This window comes from Petaurus breviceps, unplaced genomic scaffold (genome assembly GCF_028583685.1).
Source record: "Petaurus breviceps papuanus isolate PSGF00001 unplaced genomic scaffold, PetGlider_PUasm1.0 156, whole genome shotgun sequence".
NCBI lineage: Eukaryota > Metazoa > Chordata > Mammalia > Diprotodontia > Petauridae > Petaurus > Petaurus breviceps.
In genome coordinates, this window is record NW_027185720.1 from 9,679,946 (window position 1) to 9,703,520 (window position 23,575).

Consider the following 23,575-nt stretch of genomic DNA (forward strand, 5'->3'; position numbering starts at 1 on the left):
GTTCTCCAAGGTGGAAGTGACCAATGAGGCCATCTTATCCAATCCACCATACATATAATATATGTATCAAGGGATCATATGAGTATATACTTGACAACTGTCAAGTTTCTCCATAGTCAACTCTGGAGATGGAATTTCCTATTGGGTTGATCAACGGACACATGTTATGGCAGCCATGAGAATAAAATCTTGCATCATTGGCCTAAGGAAGAAAAGCAGAATGGACCCAAAGAGAAACTGACAATAAAAGATACCATTAGATTTTCTTGAGTCTATATGGAAACAAGGGCTTAATTCTATAAATAAATTCCTGTTTTCTTATCCCAGGGACACAGAGGGTTGGAGAATCAGACTATATGGTTGGCTAAAGAAGACAGCAATCGTGGTTAATGTGACCAAATCTAATGAAAATAAAATATGAGAGGGAGTCACTGGAAGCAGAAAGTTTTGTGAAGGCTACTGACATGGCAACATGACTCGGTCATCAGAGAGAAAAATGGACTGGTCCGAGGAACATTTCTCAGTATGAGGTACTGTGATAACTAATGACTGTGTCCCATGGTTCCATTTCCCCTTTGCACAATGAGTGTTCCAACCATCACCCACTAGATGTGTCTTAGACAGAGTTTGGAATCTTCCATTTGGACCTGTCTGGATCCTCAGACTTTAGGTCCCTTTGTGATGGAAGTACCCTATTTGGCATTTTTACTTGGTTCTTTCCATTCTTCCCCAAACATTTAATTTGCATGCACTATGTACCAGGAACTTTGCTGCACATGAGAATTAAACAAACCTTGTTATCAAGGCAGCTTATGTCTTTCTAATAGGAAAATGGCATCTATATCTATCTGGCTATCTCTATGCATGTATACATATATGGAAACACATACATATGCACACATATACATGCATATCAGCATATATATACAAATGTAGATGTGTATACATACACACACAAATATAAGAATACAGGATGTGTACACAATAAAATGGACCAGGCACTAGAAACTAAGATGCTGAGGATATGAGGAAATGACCTCGTGTTGGATATGGCCATTGGATCAAACTGTGAAGGACGTTAGAAATTCTAACAGTCAAAGGTGATTTTGAAAGTGAGCCCCTTTAGGGCAGGGACTATATGCCCTTTCTCTTTGCATCTCTAGCACCTGTCACCATGCCTGGAACACAGTATTCATTTAATGAACAATTAGAGAATATGGACAGAATATCGCTTCCTTAAGGACAGGGGTACTTTTGTGTCTGTCTGTATTCCCAGCACTTGCATGTAGTAGGAGCTTTATAAATTCTTGTCAGTTGATTAAACAGGGGTGGGGGAGGGAGGGTTGACGTATAAAGGCATGAGGGCTGGGGAGGGGTAGGTATAAGGAATAGCAAGTTTGCCTGCACGGGCACACGGCTGTCTCCACAGACACTGGAAACCATAGCCAGGCTCCCAGGAGCTACACTACAAGGATATTCCTTCCCTGTTAGTTCGGCTCTTATTCATGGTCATCATATCCTACATTTGTAGAGTAATTTAGGATTTACAGAGCACAGGCCCAGAGCCAACATACTCAGATCTCATGGATGATCACTGCTCGAGACAGAATATGTACACAGGTTTTCCTGACTTCACCGTCAGCATTAACCACACTGCTTCTCCTTAGAGGTGTGTACTAAATGGCTAGAAACTACATCCTTATGATCAGCTTTGATAGACTTAGCATTTCTCAGCAATGCAATGATCCAAGACAACTCAAAACGACTCATGATGGAAAATGCTGTTCACATCCACAGAAAGAACTGTGGATCAAAGCAGACTATTTTTGGTTTTTGTCTTTTCCCTCTCAAGGTTTTTCCTTTATGTTTTGATTCTCCTTTCACAACATGACTAATATGGAAACATGTTTAACATGATTATACATGTATAACCTATATAAGACTGCATACTGTCTTGGGGAGGGAGAAAATTTTGTAACTCAAAGTGTTACAAAAATGAACGTTGAAAACTATTTCTACGTGTATTTGGAAAAAATACTATTAGGAAAAAAAGAGAAACTACATCCTTGGGAAGGAAACTATATCCTTGGATAACCTTAGCCTCATGGGGAGCATAGGCTCCCTGATCTCAGCACTGGCTTTGGAACAAAAGGACTTTATTCAGATGACCCCTGATACTGTCTGGGCATCTTAGGAAGGCACTGCCTATTCTGGGCTTCAGTTTCCTCTTCTGTAAAATGAAGGGGCTGGGCTAGCTGGCCTCTGAGGCCCCTTCAAAAGTCTACCTGACGATCTTCTGACTTGTGAGAATGAAATCTGGAAGTAGGCAGGGGCTCTCTGGAGCCAGCTCACACCGACTGTTGCATTCTCAGGGTGAACTTCACACCATTTGTGGTGGTTGTAGTTTTTCTGTTGTTTTCAGCTGTGTCTCAATCTCCATGCCTCCATTTAGGAATTCTTGGCAAAGATATTGGAGTGGTTTCTTATTTCCTTTACAGGTGAGAAAACTGAGGCAAAAGGAGTTAAGTGACTTGCCCAGGGTCACATAGCTAGGAAGTGTCTGATGACAAATTTGAACTCAGATCTTCCTGACTCCAGGCAGGGAGCTCTATGCACTATGGTGCCACCTAGCTGGAAATTAGCAAAGGATACAAATCAGGGCTTGATTGTTTCCTTGATTGTCAAGAAAGTGATGGAGAAAATGCAGATGAAACTTCAAAGTACATTCTGTGTACATTTTTTTTCTTTTCTGACAGACGATTGTTTAATATTTATTAGCGTATTCCCGGAGGAGTTATTATTAAACATTTATTAGTGCATTCTTGAAGGGGTGGGGGATAACTGAGAAAAAAGGGAGGGCCAGAAGACAGGAGGAAAACTCACATAGGTACATTTTTAGTCACTGTTTAATATTCCTTATATAAAAATGCATAAAGTTGAATTGGATTTAGAGGATCAACTGACCCAGTCCTTCCATGGGTTCTATATAAAAGGATGGCTATATTAGTAGGCTACAATTGGGAGCATGCTGGATCCAAAGCCGGAGGTCTTGGGTTCAAATTTTGGCTTTGCCACTTACTACTTTCATGACAATGTGACCTCTCCAGTCCTTCAGGTTCTTCTCTGTAAATTCCAGTGGTTGACTAGGACGACATCTAAGGTGCCTGCCAACTCTAGACCTGTTCTCCTATAATTCTATGTACCAAGCCTTCCTAAGTGCTTATATATCTAAAGGGGCCCAAGTCCCTGCATCCCTAGGGGATAATGAGAGTAGCACCTTGTGACAGCATAAAGAGCTCGGGATTTTGCACCAGAGGGACCTCATTACACATCTGCTGCTGCTCACCAGATGTGTGACTTTGGATACCCCACTTTATTTCTCTCTGCCTCACTGTACCCAACTGTAAATTGAGGGATTTGAAGTCGATAAGCTCATGACAAGCCCTCCATGCTTTGATCTCACATAAGGGGCACAGAGAAACAAAGCACATTGGCCAAGGTCATAGAGCTAGCTGGGGGGTGCAAATGGAACTGGGATCCAGGCCTTGAGTCCGATATTCCGCTCTTCTGTGTACCAAGCTGCCTCCCCAAATAAACCAGATGGGCAGTAAATTAAGGAATTTAAAAATTAATCTTGCCCCCTATCCATAAATCCATTAAAATGTTTATATTAGCCCTTCATGCAGTAGGAAAGAACTGGCAATGATGAGAATGTCAATCAATTCGGGTATGGCAAAACAGGTTATGGTACAGGAACACTAAGGAAGAAATGATGAATAGAGCCAGCTAGGTGGCAAAGTAGATAGAGTGCCAGCACTGGAGTCAGGGAGACTCATTGCCATGAGTTCAAATCTAACCTCAGATAATTACTAGCTATGTGGCCCAGGTCAAGTCACTTCACCCTGTTTGGCTCAGTTTCTTTCTCTATAAAATGAGCTGGAGAAGGACATGGCAAACCACTCTAATACCTCTGCTAAGAAAACCCCAAATGTGGTCACAAGAATCAGATGTGACTGAAATGACTGAACAAGAGATGATGAATACAACAAATGTAGAAAATCATGGGAAGACATGTGAACTGATGCAAAGTGATGTAAGCAGAACCAGGAAAATGATATGCACAATGACTGCTTGGCCTTCCTCCCCACCTCTAAACTCAACTTCTACAAGAAGTCTTTCTTGATCATCCTTAATGACAAGGCCTTCTTTCAGAGACAACCCCAATTCACACAGTACTTACCTTGGATTAAAAAATCGTTTACATGTTGTCTCCTCCATTTTGATATAAGTTCCTTAATGACAGGGATAGGTTTTGCTTTCTTTATGTGCTTTAAATTTTGCTTTCATTTAGCACAGCAAGTGGCATGCAGAAAACACTTGCTAAATGTTTGCTATCTGACTGATAATGTATAAAAAGCAAAGGCTGTGGAGCTTTAAGAAAGAACTTGGCACTGAAGAAGACATGGGAGGAGACACTTCCCTCCTTCCTCCTTTGAGACGCTGGTAACACAAATGTAGGTTAGACTATTTTGATCCATCAGTTACTTTTGGTCAATTCTCCCTCCTCCCTTTTTTTTATTCAATCACTTAGTCAGTCAACATTTATTAAACATGTACCTGGCACAGTAGCAATCTTTTTCACTGGATGACTCTTGAGGAGGAATCAGGGTGGGATACACTAGAAAATGTTAGTGACGCAGAAAAGCTAGCAATAATATACACACACGTGTATGCACATATTATATATATGTGTGTGTATATATTATATATACATATATATCTATATATTTTATACTAAGAGAAAAGCAAAGACTAAACTGTTCCGTTTTGAGCATATAGTTTGCTCTCCCATGCTTCCCTTCCCCACCCTTTTCTCCCTATCTTCTCCTCTTCCACTCCTTCTCTCTCTTTTCTCTCTCTCTCTTTCCTCTCTCTCTGTCTCTCTATCTCTCTCTCTGTCTTTCTCTCTCTTTCCTCTCTCTGTCTCTCTATCTCTCTCTCTTTCCTCTCTCTGTCTCTCTGTCTCTGTCTCTCTGTATCTCTGTCTCTGTCTCTCTCTCTCTGTCTCTCTCTCTCTCTGTCTCTCTCTCTCTCTGTCTCTCTCTCTCCCCTCTTCTCTGTCTCTCTGTTTCTCCTTCTCTCCCTCCACTACCACCCCAACCAATGTATTTTGCAGTTCTTGAGGGGATGTAAAGACGGAAGGAACCAGAGCTATTAACAAAAAGGTAGAGGACTTCTTCTCTGCCAGCTGTTGCCCTCCCCTCCCACCACTTCTTCCTGTGTGGTGTTGGTCTGAGGTACTGGGAGGTAAGAATCATGCCTTGCTTTTACCTTAATTAGCTCAGCAATTTGTGGAATTTTGTTTTTTCCTTCTTTAAGAGTGTTAATCAATTTTTGCTTAGAATAGATTGTCCTGGCACTCCAATAATGATGACACCCCCCCACTGCTCCATTCTGAGCTTCTCTATCAAGCTCTGAGCCTGAGATGTGTGGAAATCAAAAGCTCGGGCCTGTATCTCAGGATCTACTTAAAACTTTATGACCATGCAATGAAAAGATAATGACTTGATTATGTTTTCACCAAGCAGTTCTGACTGGTAGAGGTTTTTGAGTGTGGCTGTTAGTCTTTCCCAAGGAGACCAGAGGCAAAACTGCTCTAAGCATCTATCTAAACTTACGTAGCTGTCGGTGGAGAAGACATAAGAAACACAGTCCTAGGCATCTGATCGTCCAATTATTGGCTGAGAGGGATGCCAGTGGCACACCCTCATTTTACCAAGGAAGGGAATGAGGGACAGAAAAGTAAAAGGATATTCTCAAGGTCATATGGGTAGTAATGGCCAAGAATTAAACTGAAGCCATCTGACCCTGACTGCATTGGGATTTCCCTGCCATAGCACTACGAATAATGAAGTCGATTATTTCCACATCCTTACAGTTATATGATCTGAAAAAAACATAACCCAGTGATGGATTCAGCCCCAAATAAAAACGGTTAACTTGATACCTCAGAAAGCAAAGGAAGGGTGACTATAATGTCAGAGCATATTTGGATTACTGAGTTCCGTTTTTCCTCTGCAATCCTGGGCGCGGGGGGGAATGAAAAGCTGAAATGTATCCAGCAGAGGACCTCTAAGGGATGGAAAGCCATGTTAATTAACCAAGAAGCAGTTATTAAATGCTTACTGTCACTGTCAAAAGCACTGGGAATAAAAAAATGAAGGGGTCAAAGCCATTCATGCTCTCTAGGGGCTTATAGTCTAATACTATTGGAAAATCTACTGAAGGGACTAGTTGGAATGGGGAAAATTTTCAGGGAAAGGAATGAGGTCATTATAACTGCCTTCAAATATATGTAAGGATGCAGGAAAAGAGATTATACCCACTCTTTCTGGCCCTGCACCAATGGATTCCTCTTTTTCCTCTCCTTTAAACCGCTACCACCAACTACCCCTTCCCTCTCCCCGAAAAGTTCCTTATACTATACACAGCCAGTAGTGTACAAAGCTGACTTTCAAGTCAGGAAGAGGTGGACCCAGATTCAAATCCCACCTCAGAAACATATAGACTGTGTGACCCTGGGCCAGTCATCTGTGTCCCCAAACAACTCTCCAAAGCATTGAGCTGTAGAACAGTGTTGATTTATACTAGTATAGGAAATTTCTAGGAACTCCCTACATTGATTAAATCAAAGGTTTGTTTACTTGTTTGGGCAATCGGGCAGCTGGGGTTAAGTGCCTTGCCCAGGGTCACACAGCTAGTAAGTGTCAAGTGTCTGAGGTCAGATTTGAACTCAGGTCCTCCTGACTCCAGGGCCAGTGCTCTATTCACTGAGTCCCCTAGTTGTCACCCAAAGGTTTATTTTTAATAAAGACACACACACATATGTATTATGTTGTACATATCCTTACTGCCTATATAATTTAATGAATTTATATTTCTCCCCTTAAGCTCTTTGAGACCAGAAACCATTTAATTCTCTGTCCTTGTAACACTAGCACCTGACACAATGCCTGGTACCTAGTAGGCGTCTAATAAATGCTTGTTTATAGAGTGGCTAGGTGGTGCAGTGGATAGAGTCCTAGCTCTGTGTTCAAATTTAATCTTGGATACTGACTAGCTGTGTGACCCTGGGCAAGTCCCTTAACCTCTGTTTGCCCTAGTTCCTTCTTTTGTAAAGTGAAGATAATAACAGCACTTATCTCCTGTGGTTTTTGTGAGGATGAAATGAGGTAATATTTTCAGAGTACTTAATACAATGCCTGGCACTATAATAAATGTTAGTTATTATTATTTGAACTGAAGGAAGACCCCTAATAATCAGGACTTTCCAGAAGAAAAATGGGTTGTTTCAAGAGGTAGTCTGTTGCTTGTTACAGAGGCTCAGGAAACAAAGACAGCATGGTTAGTTGTTAAGGATGTTATTGAGGAAATCCAAGTGTTGAATAACAAACATTCTAAAATATGACTTCAGATACAAACTGGGTGACCCTGGGTGAGTCATGTGACTTCTAAACCTCAGTTTCATGTTTTATAAAATGGGGATAATAATAGCACTCACCTCACCTATTGTTTCAAGCATCAAATGAATGTAAGTGTGCAAATGCTTTGTAAGCCTTAAAACACTGTATAACTATGAGCCAGAAAAATCAGACTACCTGATTTCTGAGGTCTCCTCCAATATAGCATACTAAATTGGGGAAAGCATTGGTTCTGGAGTCATTGGGCCTGAATTCAAATCCTACTAGCCCAAGATGAACAGAGTCCAACTTAAACTTAAAGTTTAAAGTCATGAAATGGGCTGGAAAAATGAACAAACGACAGTAACAACAAAAACAACTAGATCATGAAAATCTACTATGGTGGCAGGGAAGACCAAGACATAAAATCAGGAGACAGTAATGTGAAAATAGTTACAAGCAACACCTCAAAGAAAATACTAATTGGACCCAAGACTAGCAAAAATTCCTAAAAGAGTTAAAGAAAGAGTGGTAGAAGAAAAGAAATAAGTGATTCAAGAAAATTATGAAAAGAAAATTAAGAGCTTGCTAAAAGAAGCATAAAAACACTGAAGAAAATAACACCCTAAAAGAGAGAATTAGTCTAATGTTAAAAGATACACAAAAATTCACTGAAGAAATAAGCTTTAAAAAAATAGGCCAAATGGAAAAGGAAGTAAAAAAGCTCACTGAAGAGAATAATTCCTTAAAAATAAGAATCGGGCAAGTGGAATCTAATGATTCCAAGAAACATCAAGAAACAATCAAACAAAATGAAAAAAAGGAAAAAAAAGAGGAAAATGTAAAATATCTCATCAGAAAAATAACTAACCTAGGAAACAGATCAAAGAGACATAACTTAAGAATTATCAAACTACCTGAAAGCCACTATCAAAGAAAGAGCCTAGACATTATATTTGAAGAAATTATCAAGAAAGACTGCCTGATATCTTAGATCCAGTGGGTAAAATAGAAATTGAAAGAATCCACCAATCACCTCCTGAAAGAGATCCCAAAATGAAAACTCCCAGGAATATTTAGCCAGATTCCAGAGCTCCCATATAAAAGACAAAGTACTTCAAAGCAGAAAGACACAATTCAAGCATCATAGAGTGACAGTCAGGCTCACTCAAAACTTAGCAGCTTTCACATTAAAGGAACAAAGGGCTTGAAATATGATATTTTGAAAAACAAAGGAGCTCAGATAAAAACCAAGAGTAACCTACCCAGCAAAACTGAGGAAAACGGGGGAGAGACATTCAATGAAACAAAGGGGGTTTTGAATATTCTTTATGAAAAAGATCAGAGCTGAATAAAAAATTTGATATTCAAACACAGGACTCAAGAGAAACATAGAAAGGTAAACATTAAAGAGTAAGCTCCCTCCTCCAAAATTTTTTTTAGGGTTAGCATTAGGACTAGGGACTCAAGTTAAACCATACACATTCCTATATAGTAAGATGATACACACAACTCCTAAGAACTTTACCATTAAAAAGACAGTTAGAAGGAGTTTACATAGACAGAGGGCATTGGTGTGAGTTAATAATATTAGGATGATCTCTTAAAAAATGGAGTGAGCAAGAGGAATGCACTGGGAGAAGGGGAAGGGAGAGCTAGAATGGGGGGAATTTTCTCATGTAAAAGAGGTACACAAGGAAGAACTTTTATAATGGAGGAGAAATGGGGGGGCAATGTTTGAACCTCACTCCCATTAAAATAGGTTCAAAGAGGAGAATATATACGTATACATATACACATGCATACATATGTACACATATGCACACATTATACATATATACACATGTGTACACATATATGCACACATTCAGCTGAATATAAAAATCGATCTTATGCAAGAGGGAAATAGGAAAGGAAGGGGATAAGAAATATTGGGGAGGGAAGGATGATAAAAGTAAGACTGGATTAAGGGAGGGAATGGTCAGAAGTAAAAATTTTTAAGGTGGGAGAGGATAAAAAGAGAGAGAGAAGGATAAATAGTACAAAATGGGATAGAGGGAAATACACAGTTATCAATCATAATTGAATGTGAATGAGATGATCTTACCCATAAAATAGAAGCAAATAGCAGAATGGATTAGAAATGAGAATCAAACATGGTTTTTATAAGAGATACAATTTAAACATAAAGACACAGTTAAAATAAAGGACTGAAGAAGAATCTATTTTAACTGAAGTGAAAAAGGAGGGGTAACAATCACAATCTTAGACAAAACAAAAGCAAAAATAGACCTAATTAAAAGAGATAAGCAGAGAAACTACATTTTGCTAAAAAGGTATATAAATATAAAAAAATTAAAAGTAAATTTCTGTGATGAAGGCCTCTTTTCTCAATATATAGCCAACTGAGTTAAATTTATAAAATTAAGAACCATTCTCCCACTGATAAATGCTGAAAAGATTTGGACAGGCAGTTTTCAGAAGAAAAAAACAAAGGTATCTATAATTACATGAAAAATGCTCTAAATCATTATTGATTAGAGAAAGGCAAATTAAAACAACTCTCAGGTACCACCTCACACCCATCATAAATGACAAATGCTGGAAGAAATGTAGGAAAACAGGTAAACCAATAAACTACTGGTGGAGCTGGAAACTGGTTCAATCATTCTGTAGCACAATTTTGAAACTATGCCCAAAGAGCTATAAAACTGTACATATCCTTTGACCCAGCAATGCCACTAGTAGGTCTATATTCAAAGATGTCAAGGAAAAGGAAAAAAAACAACCTATGTGTACAAAAAATATAGCAATTCTTTCTGTGGTGGCAAAGAATTGGAAATTGAGAGGATGTTCATCAATTGGGAAATGGCTGACCAAGTTGGGGTATATCACTGTGATGGGATACTATTGTGCTATAAGAAATAACAAGGATGGTGGCTTCAGAAGAAATAGCAAAAAAAAAAAAAACCTGGGCAATACCTATATGAACTGATTCAAAGTAAAGTGAGAAGAAATGGTAGATTATTGTGCATAGTAACAGAAATACTGTAACAATGATCCACTATGAAAGATGTGGTTACTCTGATCGATACAATCATCCAAGACTATTCTAAAGGACTCTTGATGAAAAAATGCTATCCGCCTCCAGAGAGAGAACTCATGAACTCTGAGTGCAAACTGAAGTATAATTTTCTTACTTTGGTTATTTTTCTTTCTTTTCTGTGATATGCCAAATAGGAAATAGGCTCTGGATGATTTCACCTGTGTAACTGATATTTTGCTTGCCTTCTAAGTGAGTGAGGGAGGGGTGGGAAGGGGAGAGGAAGAGAATCTGGAGCCCAAAAATTACAAAGAAAAGAATATTAAAACTAAATAATTTCTTTAAAAAAACTACAGGAATACCCCTACACCCCTAGATCATTAGAGGAGTAGTTGGGCAAAAGCATTTCTAACTAAGCCAAGACCAAATGTTGACTGGACAGCTAGGCATTCTCAATGATCAGCTGAGTTTACCTCATCCGTCCCGCAAAATTAATGAAGAACCTAGGCTCATTGAATATAGCACCAAGGCACATCATGTTGCTTTCCCACCCCTGCCCTTTACCTTTAGTTCATCAGCATCATAGAAGTCAACTCGTACGGCAGGCACCATCCATGTCTGGAAGAGGGTGGCCAGGATCTGCTTGGCAATGGCATCAGCGATGAGATGGAAGTGGAGAGGGTTCCGTCTGTTGGGGCGGAGGGGGAAGAGGGGAGGAAATAGCAGAAGAGCTTAGGAGCTTTGCTTTGTTATTATCAAATGAGATAGTATTTGTAATAGCACAGTGCTTGGCACATAGTAGGTCCTCTATAATTCTTTCCTTTCCTCTTCTGTATATATTTTGAATTCGTGCATGTACATGTTTTCTACCCATATCAGGAGAATACAAGCTCCTGGAGGAAAAGGATTTCGGTTTTTTTTTTTTTTTGGCTTGTTTGTTTCCAAGAGTTGTCCACTGAGTAGCTGCTTAATAAATGCACTGACTGACTTCCTGAAACAAACAACTTCTACGAAAAAAAAAAACCGCAACAAAAACAAACAAAATAAAACAAAAGCCAAAGCCATCAGCCACGGTCCAGGAATAACATACCAGTGTTTGTATACCACCCTGAGTCAGTTTATTCTTTCCAAATGTCTATATTGATGGTAAATAAAAGTAAACCTCAATGGGGAAAAACACACAGGTTGACTACACAGAGGATAGAGTGTTGGACTTGGAGGCATCAATTCCTGAGTTTGAATCTTATCTCTGACACTAGCCGTGTGACACTGGGGGAGTCACTTAATCTCTGTTTGCCTCAGTCTCCTCATCTGTAAAAAGAGATAATAGATAAACCTTTGACTATATCGCCTCTCTGGAACTGAGTCTTCTGAAACATATAGTGGACAGGTGAGGACTATGGTATATCTCTGGTTCTAAGTGATGAAATGGAAAGAGTCCTTCCCATAGAGTAAAAACATTTTGGAATCTCAGAGTTACAAGAAACCTCAGAGGCTATCCTGCCCAACCTCTACTGGTATCCATCGTAGTCATCTACAATTGAAAGTCTTCAGTGATGGGGAACTAACTATCTACCAAGACATTATCTCCCTTTTGGACATGTCTGATTGTTAGGAAACATGTCCTCACATAAAGCCAAAACCATCCTTTCAACAATGCTTAGAACCTGCCACTAGCTCCAGAGGCCATGTGATCCCTCATTTACACGTCAGCCCTTAACTACTTGAACACAGCTGCCATAAGTCCCGAGTCTACTCTTCTTGGGGCTAAACATCCTTAGTTTCAATTTCACTCATTCTTATTATTCTCATTATTAATGGTTTCTAGTCCTCACATTGTCTTGGTTGTCGTCTTTTAGACTCATTCAGTTTATCAATGCTGTTCTTAAAATGTGTCACCTGATACCAAACAATGAGCAGACCTGAGTTCTAGCTGTTACTCTTGTACTTATTAGCTGTGTGACCAGGTGCAAACCATTTTACTTTCGTGGCTCTCATTTCTGCTTCCAAAGGAAAAAAATTGGGGAACACTAATTATAATTAATTATATAAGACATAATTATATAATATATGCATATATTATACACAATTAATTATAATTAAGACTAATGATTGTTCATAGAGAGTTGTTGTGAGGAATACTCTTTGGAAAGTCTTGGGATAATGCAATGCATTATTTTTGGGATCCTGTATCTAATGCCTTTTTGGTTGCATGTATGGGTGGATGCATTCTGCATGTTTTTTCACTGATTGTGTCTCTCTGAAAGGGAAATAAAAAACTCTTAGTAAATGAGTCAAGCTTGTTCAAATACTTTCCATAACTTTCACTCCTTGTCAACATTAAATGGTGGGTTCCATCAAGAACTATTTTACCTAAAGTTGACATCCCTCTCAGGCTTCTAGCAGTACTCTTCATTCAACTAATGCTTAATACATGCCTTATGCATGAATGCAAATCTTGCATGATATAAGTATTCAATAAGTGTTTATTGAAGAAATGGATAATGTCCCATAAATAATAGGTATTCAACAAGTGTTAATTGGAAGACAAAATAGAAGAACGCGTAAATGTCTTGCATGTGGTAGGTACTTAATAAAAGCATGCTGAGGAATGGCTAGCCATATAGATAAATGTCTTGTAGACAACAGTTATTCAATAAATACTGGTTGGGTGATAGACGGATGGATAGATGGTGAATAGATAGATGCCCTAGAGGTACTCTATAAATGCACTGAAAGAATAGATCCTGGAGGACTGAATTTATTACCAACAGTAAGTACTTAATAAGAGCTCATCCATGGATGGGTGGGTGGATAAATACCTTATAAACAATAGGTTCTAAAATGGGTGACTTTTGAAAAAGAAACTGATGGATGGATGGATGTATTGTAAATAGTAGGTGCTCAACAAATATTACTTGCTGAATGAATGGATGCATTCACGTCTTGTAAATAGTAGGTTTTCAACATGTGCTTCTTAAATAGCTGGACATTTAACAAATAATAGATATTCATTAAATGTTTGCTGAAGGGATGGATGAATGGATCAATGAAAGGAGAGAGGGAGGAAGGGAGGGATGATGAATACTTTACAAACAGTAGGTGCTAAATAAGTATTTGTTAAAAAGTTGAGTGGATTATTGAAAAGATGTCTTATAAACAGTAGGAGATAAATAACTGTTCATTCACAGAGCAAAGAACAGATGAACATAAGGACATATGAGATGGACATAAGGAATTCCTCCACTGGCCCCCAGTCTAAGTGTGTTGCCATCAAACACACTGCAGCTACATCACCCCCACTTTGAGGAAGGGAGGCAGCTCGTCTGATCTTTATTGAGCTCCCTTCCAAGGAATCTGGAGGAGGGCTGTCAGTAGAATTTAGAGATGATTTGGAGGGAGGGGTGGTGAGGGCATATTTATCCATACACTGGTGGCTTCCCCACCAGCAGGGAGGGATCCGTGTTTGTGAAAGCCAATGAGAAGACAGATGGTCTATTTAGCCTTTAGCATCAGCTGTACCTTCCTTCAGTCCTCTGGGAGGTATAATACAGTCTCATTTATGTAGAATTTATAAAGGTAAATGGGTGTACTTGTCAACTAGCATTTTTCATCCAAAACAGAGGGAAGGCTTAATTTCAAGCACCGGGTGAAACTAAAGGGAGAGAACACACCGAGATGTTTATAGCAACTAAGAACTGGGACCTCCTAAGGAGATGTCTATTGCAAAACTTAGAAAAATGAGAGATGGAGAGATATAGTAGAAGAAATAGAGTATTTGAAAAATGAGAGTTTGGGTTTCAGATATTTACCACTACACATCAAAGAGCTGTGACTTTCACTCCCCACCATCCCCAGCATCCTGGTCCCTAAAATTAGAATGCAAAGTCTTTGAGAATGGGGAATATCTCATTAAAATATCCTCAGTTATTAGCACAGTGCTTGATACATAGTAAAAATTAATTTCTTCATTCCTTCCTTCTTCCCTTTCTCCTTCCTTACTTCATTTCTTTCCCCTTCCCCCATCTCTCCCTCCCTCTTTAATTTTTTTTTATTCTTTTGTTAAATTCATATATGACCCTCTTTAACAAATGCTCATTATAAGCCTTCCAGAATTTATGGGATTGGAAAGTGGCCTAAAGCTCAGATACCTTACGTGACTTGCCCATCATCATTACCTTAATAAACAGAAGTGGGACTTAAATTCGGGTCTTCCTGAGTCTAAGGCCAATGCCCCATGCAACGCATCATGTCACTCTGCTACATAACCTCGGGGAGAACACTGAAACACTCTAGAATTCACTACTCTCAGCTCTGCTCTTGGCTCTCTGGACTTTTCCATCTCTGGCCTAGTAGCTCGCTCATCTTGCGAGATGTCTCCAGTCTTGTGACTCCCTCCTTCGATCGGTATCCTGAACTATCGTTTAAGGATGTTCCCAGACCTTTGATACTCACTTCTCTCCTGGCTCCAGATTTTTCCACCATGTCCCACTGACCCATTTTCATCCCCACCCCTTCCATTTTTCTTTTCGATGTCTTCCTTTATTGGAAGGAATTAGAATATCACTGAGGGTATGGGCCATCTTTTCATTTTTATTTATTTTTTTGCTCTGTATTTATATTTCCAGTACTTGGCAGAGTTTCTGGCATATAGTCAATACTTAATAAATGCTCTATCTATCTATCTATCTATCTATCTATCTATCTATCTATCTATCTATCCATCTGTCTGTCTGTCTGTCTTTCTATCTAATAATCATCTCCATACCTACCTACCTACTTATATACCTATCAGTTCTGCTCTGAAAAATGAAATTAAACTGGAAGATTTCTCAGGTCCCTTCTCCTTCCAAGTCTTATGACTAAAATACTAGACACAGAAGTTTGAGGCTTCTGACAGACTTTATAGAACAAGCTCCCTTTTCCATTCATCAAAGATTAAGCCCAAATGCCAACTGCGAAGGGTCATCCATAGCTGTTGATTCTGACAGATCCTCCATGGTTGCTATCTAACCATGCTGCCCTACCTTTTCATAGCTGACTTACATTCTGTAAGGCCTCCAGGCAGAGCAGGAGGAAGCCCAGAGTAGAAATTAGAGAGCCTGGGTTTGAATCCTGTATCTGTCAAGTGCCATCTGTATCACCTTAAGCAAATCTGATTCATGACGCAGCCTCTTCACCTTTAAAATGAGAGGGTTGGACTAAGCATGTCTAAATCTATGACTCATAGCTCTCCTGCATCCTGTGAACTGGCCTTCCTACTCTGACTCTGTCTCCTGTCCTAGGCATTCTTTTTACACCTGTCCAATTCTTCTTCCCCATGTGCAAGGGAACCTTCTTCTAGACAGAAACAAACAAAAAAGCAGTAACAATAAAAAATGAAATTTCCTCAATGGCAATGTTCTAGACAAGATACTGCTCTGGCCTCCAGGCACACCATTCCCCTCCATGCCCCCTATACTCCAGACACAGCATATGATGTTAGATGCCCCATGCTATTTTGTACTGTCATGGGGCAAACACTGCCTTTGGGGTCAGATGCCAGAGGTAGGAGCTCCAACTCTGCCATAATACATGCTATATGAACACGGGCAAGCCATTTCCTATTTTGATCCTCAGTATCCTCACTCAAAAATGAAAAAATAATTTAAAATATTATGCACCTAAGTTGTTGGTGGTGTTATTTAATCAGTCATGCCTGGCTCTTTGTGACCCCACTTAGGGTTTTCTTGGCAAAGACACTGGAGTGGTTTGCCATTTCCTTCTTCAGCTCATTTTACAGATAGGAAAACTGAGGCAAACAGGGTGAAGTGACTCACCCAGGGTTATGCAGCTAGTATGTGTCTGAGACCAGATTTGAACTCAGAAAGATGAGTTCATTTTGCCACTTAGCTGCTCCAAACAACCGGGACAAAAAGGGAGACAATCTCTGCCCTCAAGAAACTTACATTTCAATAGGGGAATGTGTTGGGATCAAAAAAGGAAAATGATTTGTAAATACTAAAGCATCACAGAAACTGGAGTTATCATTTAACAGATTAATAAGCATTTATTAAATGGCTACTATGCTCCCCGCACTGTGCTAAGAGCTGGAGATACAAAGAAATAAAGTGAAGATGATGATAATGATGGTGAATGCTTTCATGAACTCCTGATTCCACACATTGATTCATCCTGACCTTGGATTACCTGTAATTACTCCATTTGTTTATTTTTTTATTCATTCACTCATTTGTTTATTTATCTTGGGCACATGTTTTCAATCTCCCACTAGAATATAAACTTCTTGAAGACAGGAAATATCTTGTGTTTGTCTCTGTATCTTAGGGTCCTAGCATGGATCCTGGCCTGCAGTAGGGACCTAATAAAAAGTTTTTTGAAAGCAGAAACTGGGGGACCAAGAGAATCTTGTCAGTTTTTTTAATGCATTTCCCCATCCATAAAATGGGGATAACAATCCCCCTCTGGTCTGACTTGAAAAGATGTCATGAAAATTGTAAAAAGCTAATGGAGGTAAAGATCTGAAAATTGAAAAGCACCAGATAAATGAAAGGTCTTAGAGCAAGGAGGAGTCTGCTGTGTTAGAGGCAGGAGAGGTGACTTACTGCCTTTCCTACTGACTATTATAATCTTGAATAAGAAAAACAAGCACTTATGGGAGCAAATTCACTAAGACTGAATCAGAAAACCAACCCTTGGTTTATTTTTTGAATCCATCCATCAATCAACAGGTAATTATTGAGCTCCTGTTAGGCGATGGGCCCTGTGCTAAGTGCTGAGAACAACTTGCCTTTCTGTAATGTTTTAGTATTTGCAAAGGATTCTCCTTTTTTGATACAGGTAGTGAATTTCCAGCACTCCCTCATTAGAATGCAAGTTCCATGAGGACAGGGATTGTCTGCCCTTTTTTATTTCTATCCCAGTATTTGGCACACAACAGTCAACAGGATTCAAAAATGGCAGGGGCTTTTTTGAGATCATGGAACCCAGTCCCTTCATTTTATAAAAGAGGGAATTGAGTCCCAGAGAACATTAGGGGATCATCGCTGGAGCTCCCAGTCGGGCCACTGCTGGTTTGGTCAATGAGAGCCTCCAGGGGTCATTCACTAAAGAATGGACATCTCAGCAGGTACCTTGTCACTTCACTTGTACCCCCTCCTCCCCATTTCTAGTTCTGGAACCATAATCCCATGAATTCTACCATGGTGGTTGTGACAATTTACACCCCACTGGCTCCAATTACCATTCCTGATAGCTCAGTGGTACCATAGTGCATAGAGTGCTGAACCTGGAGTCAGGAAGACTCATCTTCCTGAATTCAAATCATTTGATAACTGTATGACCCTGGGCAAGTCACTTAACTTTGCTTTAGTTTCGTCATCTGTAAAATGAGCTGGGAAAGGAAATGACAAACCACTCCAGTATCTCCACCAAGAAAACCTCAATCACAAAGACTTGGACAAGACTGAAAATGACTGAACAACCACCATTCTTATAACTTTTCAACCCCAAATAGCCTTCCCTGATCTCCACACCCCACTACCTGTTATTGATACCATTAGAATGTGAGCTTCATGAGCTCAGGTCCTATCTTTGCTTTTGTATTTATATGCCCAGTGACCTGCACACAGTAGGTGCATTCAAAATATATTCATTCACTATTTTAGAGATGGAAGGTACCTTAGGGGGTCATTAAGTAAAACTCATTCCTTTTGCAGATGGGGAAACTGAGGCCAAAAGAGATGGATTGACTGTCCTAAAGCCACACTTGACCAGAGGAGTAAGTAACACATAGATCTGAGGCTCACCCCAGGCATCCGATTCCCATCTGGAGCTTTTTCCACTGGATCAGTCTGAATCTAGGTCACCCTTGAAATACTCTGAGCACAGTAATGGATTCTTTAAAAAAAAATTACTAACTAGCAATTATTCTCATGCCTTTCCTTCTAAGAAACAGATGCTAAAAGAAAAGAGTCTTTACTCATTTTCCACCCTCAGAAACTCCCACTTGACTGTGGCCTCGACCATATTTAAGAAGAACATTTCACTGAAGCTGATTCTTAGTAAGAAGGACTTCAGTCAAGTCTCATTGTACCCATAGATAAAGAAGTCTGAGAGGAAGGGATCAGCCAGGCCAATCCATACATTTTGGAGATGAGCAGAGAGATGCGGTGGTAGAGTGTGGGCCAGTAGGACCCTGGCCCAGAAATTCCAGCTTCGATATGAGCTGTTTCAATTGAGATCAGTTATTTACTATCTCGGGATCCTGGTTTCCTTTTATGTAAAATTGAGGGGACTGGCCTAGGCAATTCCCCAAAGTCCTTCCACCTTTCCAAACTATGAAGCTGTGGTGATACTGTGATGAGTCTCTAACTGTATGACCTTGACCAAATCACTTCCAAAACCTGCCTCAGTTTCCACATATGTAAAATTAGTTGGCCTATTGTTTGATCTTTCAGGCCAGCCAGCTCTGATATTCCCTCTTCTAAGGTTTTCCCCCCTCTCTACTCCAGCTCTGACATTCCCTGTTCTAAAGACCTGCCTAGCTCTGACATTCCTTGTTCTTAGGAGGATTTAATCCCAGCCCCAGCTCTCTGTGATCAGACAGCTGCAAGTTCAGTTCCTCACTTGCTCTGTTTCGTTTTTTTCTCAGTCAGGGGTTCATTCTAGAGATACACAGGATCCTAGATGTGCTATCTTAACAGATGGAAATAACGATCCATATCACCTAAAATTAATGGCTCTTAATTGCGTGTGTGTGTGTATGTGTGTGTGTGTGCACGCGCGCGCGCGTGTGTGTCCTGGATACCTCAGAAGGTCTGATGAAGCCCCTCTCACAATCATATTCTCAAATGCCTAAAACAAGACACCTCAAATTACAAAGTAAACAAATGATATTGAGATACAGTTATCAAAAGATTCAAGAAACAAGTTGGGGGACCTCCAAGTTAAGAAGTCCTGAATTAGATGAAGCCACTTTTGTTTTTCCCTGAAGGTCCAATGGGGACCCCAGACTGGGGTCAAAGATGTCCCAAGAGGTCCCAAAGTGGTCCCCTGAGAGCTGGGGACTTCCGCTACCTCATGGGCAGGAGTTTCCAGTTTCCACCAGGGACAAGGAGCCAGGAGCTGGAGCTGACTTCAGCACTAGTGACCAAATTCCCCCCTCCTTCCCCTCCTTCCCAGCTCTCCAGCACCAAGGTAAGACTGGAACAAATATGCTAATGCATGCCAGCAGAGATGATTAAACCACCATGACATATATTTTTCCCCCTCAGAAATTTGCCACAGATTGTCTGAGGCAATCTGGGGCCTGCTTTTGTATTAAAATATATGGTAACACTCCAGCTGAAGCATCCTTTAATTATGAAATGACAATGGAAATCTGATTTTAAAAAAATGCATGTGGCATCCACATGAATATCAAGGAAATTCATTATACTCTATGCTATTTGAGCACAGAGCACCATGGAAGAAGGCAGGGGGCTCAGGTGAATTTAAATAAGAGTTCTCACCAACACACCCTCTCTCTGGGCCAAAAAGAGAAGGATGTGGTTGGGAACAGAGGATCGTAGACAGAGGGGGAGAGAAACTCAGAGGTCATCCGACCCAACTTACAACATTTTACAGATGAGGAAACTGAGGCCTGCTTGCTTAGAGTCATAAATTTGGAGCTAAAAGGGACTGCAGGGGGTGTTTTGCCAATGAGAAAACTGAGGCCCAGAGAGGTTTTACCCAAGGTTTCACAGACAGCAGGAACCACAAGTGAGATTCAAACTCAGGTCATAACAATGTTTATAATAATAGCTAACATTTAATATATGGTGCTTTAAGGTTAACTCAGCTGGTACATGTCTGAAGCAGGATTGGAACTCAGGTCTTCTTGGCTCCAAGGCCAGTACCAAAGCTTTGAATAATTACAAGAACATTCCAAAGATAAAAATTAAGCAGGATTTGCCCTCAAGAAACTTCCACTCTAAGATGGGAGAGGGGAGGTGATGTGATTTTCTTAGTCCCATGAGATCATAGAGCTAAGGATGGAAGGAACAGTCGAGGCCATCTAGCCCACTTCCTCTATTTTACAGGTGAGGAAACTGAGGCCCAGAGGCAAGGAAGGCTGAGAAAACTCATAAATAGGCCAATACATAATCTACATCAATTAAATAGCAAGGTAATTTGGGGAAGAAGGAGACAGATGGGGATCAGGAAAGGCTTCAGCAGAAGGTGGGACATGAAGCATGAGGTGGAAAGAGGAAGGGGAGGTACCCTATTGGCTAGGACATGACCAGATATCCCTTATGGCTAGGAAGCAGCCTCAGGGGCGGGCAGATTTGGTCAATTTGCACTCCCTCCCCTGGCAGGACAGCCCAGCCCTAGGAAAGAATTCCTCTTTCTCAGCTTCTGCTCCCACTTTTCCATCCACCACACACCAAGTACTGGACAAACTCTTTCAGGGTTTGGACTGTTTCTCTGCCCATCTCCTAGATCACAGGAGATATTTAACAACTGCCTGGTGAATTGAGTTGAATTGGATTGGATTAGAACCCAGACCCCTAGTGACTTAGTCCTTCATTCCTTCCACTAAACCACACTGTCCTCTGACTCCAAGAATGTGCTGCACCTAGTGCTGCCTTCCTGACCTCCAATCTTCCTTTCTCAAATTGTCTGCCTTTACTTGACACTCGGGAATCAAAACCACACACATTTACAGCCAGGGACTGCACCAGTGCTCAGGGAAGCCAAGTTTCAATTTTGTTGAGTTAGATTCAGGGGAAGGGAGATGAAGGTTGTGCATGCATGCACACACACATCTTCTGTCCACACAAATGACTCCTTATTTTACAGTGACTGGGGAACTAGCCTTGACAAGGATCAATGACCTGATGTCCCAAATCAATCAATCAGCTAATCAATCAATAGCCATTTTCTAATAGGGAGCTGGAAGGGAGTAGTGTTCGCATTCATTTCTGAGAACAGTGCCAACGTACATGTGATCAGAGCACTTCCTCACAGAAGCGTTAACGCTTTGTCTGCTGGCTCATCTTCCTCCCAAGGAGTTGAATGGATACAAACAAGATGGATGGGGCCATAGAGGACACAGGATCTCAGACTTAGGCCAGAGCACCCTCATTTTACAAATGAGGAAACTGAGTCCCAGAGAAGTAGAAGAGGTGGAATTTAAATCCAGGTCTTTGTACTTTCCATCCTACCATGAGATCTTCTTTGTTTTCATTTTGCTTTACGAAGTAGGTGGTGCAGTGGACTGGGTGCCCAGTCCAGAATCAGGAGGACCTGAGTTCAAATCTGGCATCAGACACTTGCTACCTGTGTGAACTTGGATAAGTCACTTAACCCTGTTTGCTTCAGTTTCCTCATCTGTAAAATGAGCTGGGGAGGGAAATGACAAATCACTCCAGTATCTTTGCCAAGAAAACCCCACATTGGGCCATGAAGAGTTAGACATGACTGAAAGGACAAAACAACTACAACAAAAACCTGTAAAACCCCATTTTTCCCCACCAGGGAAGCATATCAACAGACTGGATGGTAGTCTCCTATTTTGATACCTGGAGCCACATTAGGTCAGATGAGTCTGTAAATGAATTTCACTGCTGTTGATTGGAGGTAATTTTATTTCAGTTTAAAGACAGAAATAGAAGAGACCTCCCCTGGGCAGGCATCTAATCACCCACCTCCCCAGGAGGAAAACAAGTGGAAGAGATAGGAAGGGATTGATCATATAAGTGGCAGGTAGGATTTTCATTCAGTTTAACTCCAAATACAATGTTTTCCCCATATTCCTGCCCTGTCAATGTAATCCTCCTCATGGGGAGAAATCACTAGGGTACAGAAGATAAGGGAGTAGATTTGGAGTCAAATATCTTGACTCTGCATTGCACCGGCTGGCCCCCAACCTCGAACTCCCTGCCTCCTCATCTATGCCCCTTACAATTCTTTTTTGCTTTCAGAACTCAGCTCAAGTACCACTTTCTCCACAGAACCTTTCCCAATTTCCCCCAAATACTAGTGCCTTCCTCTAAAAAACAAACAAAAACCCCAAATTATTTTGAAGTATTTTTGTATAGACCTGCCTATGGCCATGTTCTCTCTGTCCAACAGAACATAACCACTTGGAAGGCAGGTACCACTTCATAGCAGGTCCTTAATATATACTTACTTATGGCTACCTGTTCCCTGCATGACCTTGGTTCAACTATTTCCCCTCTCTGGGAATCCCTTTGCCCTGGCTAACATGAGAAGTCTGGACTAGAGCATTCAATTTTCACTACAAAGAACTGGTTGCCATAGGTCAGGGAGGAAGAGGAAACACAAGCAATCATTTGGATTCTGGGTTTCCTTTGCATGCTCTAGTCCGCAAATTGACTTTCAAAGCAAATTCACCCTTTTCTTTTAAAATTCTCTATGGCTATTGCATCCAGGCATCTTCAAGAAATGAAAATGATTTAAGACAACAAAGCAGGTCTTGACTGAAGATTTGGGGAAAACCTTGTCTGAAAGTAAATGTAATGACCATAATTAGCAAATAGACCCCAAAGAGGCATCTTGCACAGATAATGTTATATTATTATTTTGCATCAGGAAGGTATTTCACTTGGCAAAATATTTTATAGTCACATATTAGCTAATCTTTAAAACATGCCTGAAAAGTAGTTCTACTAGTTATAGCCTGGCTGCCTGTAGAAGAAGAGTTTCAAATTCTACTGGCTTCCCTCTTTCACCCACAGGATCACCTTGATCTACAATCATAGAGCTGGAAGGGACTCAAGGTCACTTTGTCTAACACACTACCTGGAGCAAGAATCCCTCTACAACACTCCTGACAAGTTTTTGCTGAACCTTGAATGACTCCAGGGATGGGGAGCTCACTACACAGCCATTTGAGAAAGTTAGCTGATTTTTTTATTTTTCACTTTTACACTCCCAGTGCATAGAAAACATAATACTGCTCATAGAATTTGAACCTAAAATCTTCACCAATAAAGCTTTGTAAAGGACTGTGTTTGTGGTGTGTGTGTGTGTGTGTGTGTGTGTGTGTGTGTGTGTGTGTGTGTGT

General features: G+C 40.4%; 1 protein-coding gene across 1 annotated transcript in view; it reads right to left on the reverse strand.

The window, feature by feature from the left end:
• Window positions 1-10,610: 10,610 nt before the first annotated feature.
• Window positions 10,611-23,575, reverse strand: part of LOC138156619 (xylosyl- and glucuronyltransferase LARGE1-like) — a 314,361-nt gene continuing 301,396 nt past the window's right edge. Inside the window, exon 5 of the mRNA XM_069082027.1 lies at window positions 10,611-11,191. Within this exon, the coding sequence (XP_068938128.1) occupies window positions 11,038-11,191 (154 nt within the window). The 3' untranslated portion in view covers window positions 10,611-11,037. The remainder of the gene's footprint in view (window positions 11,192-23,575) is intronic.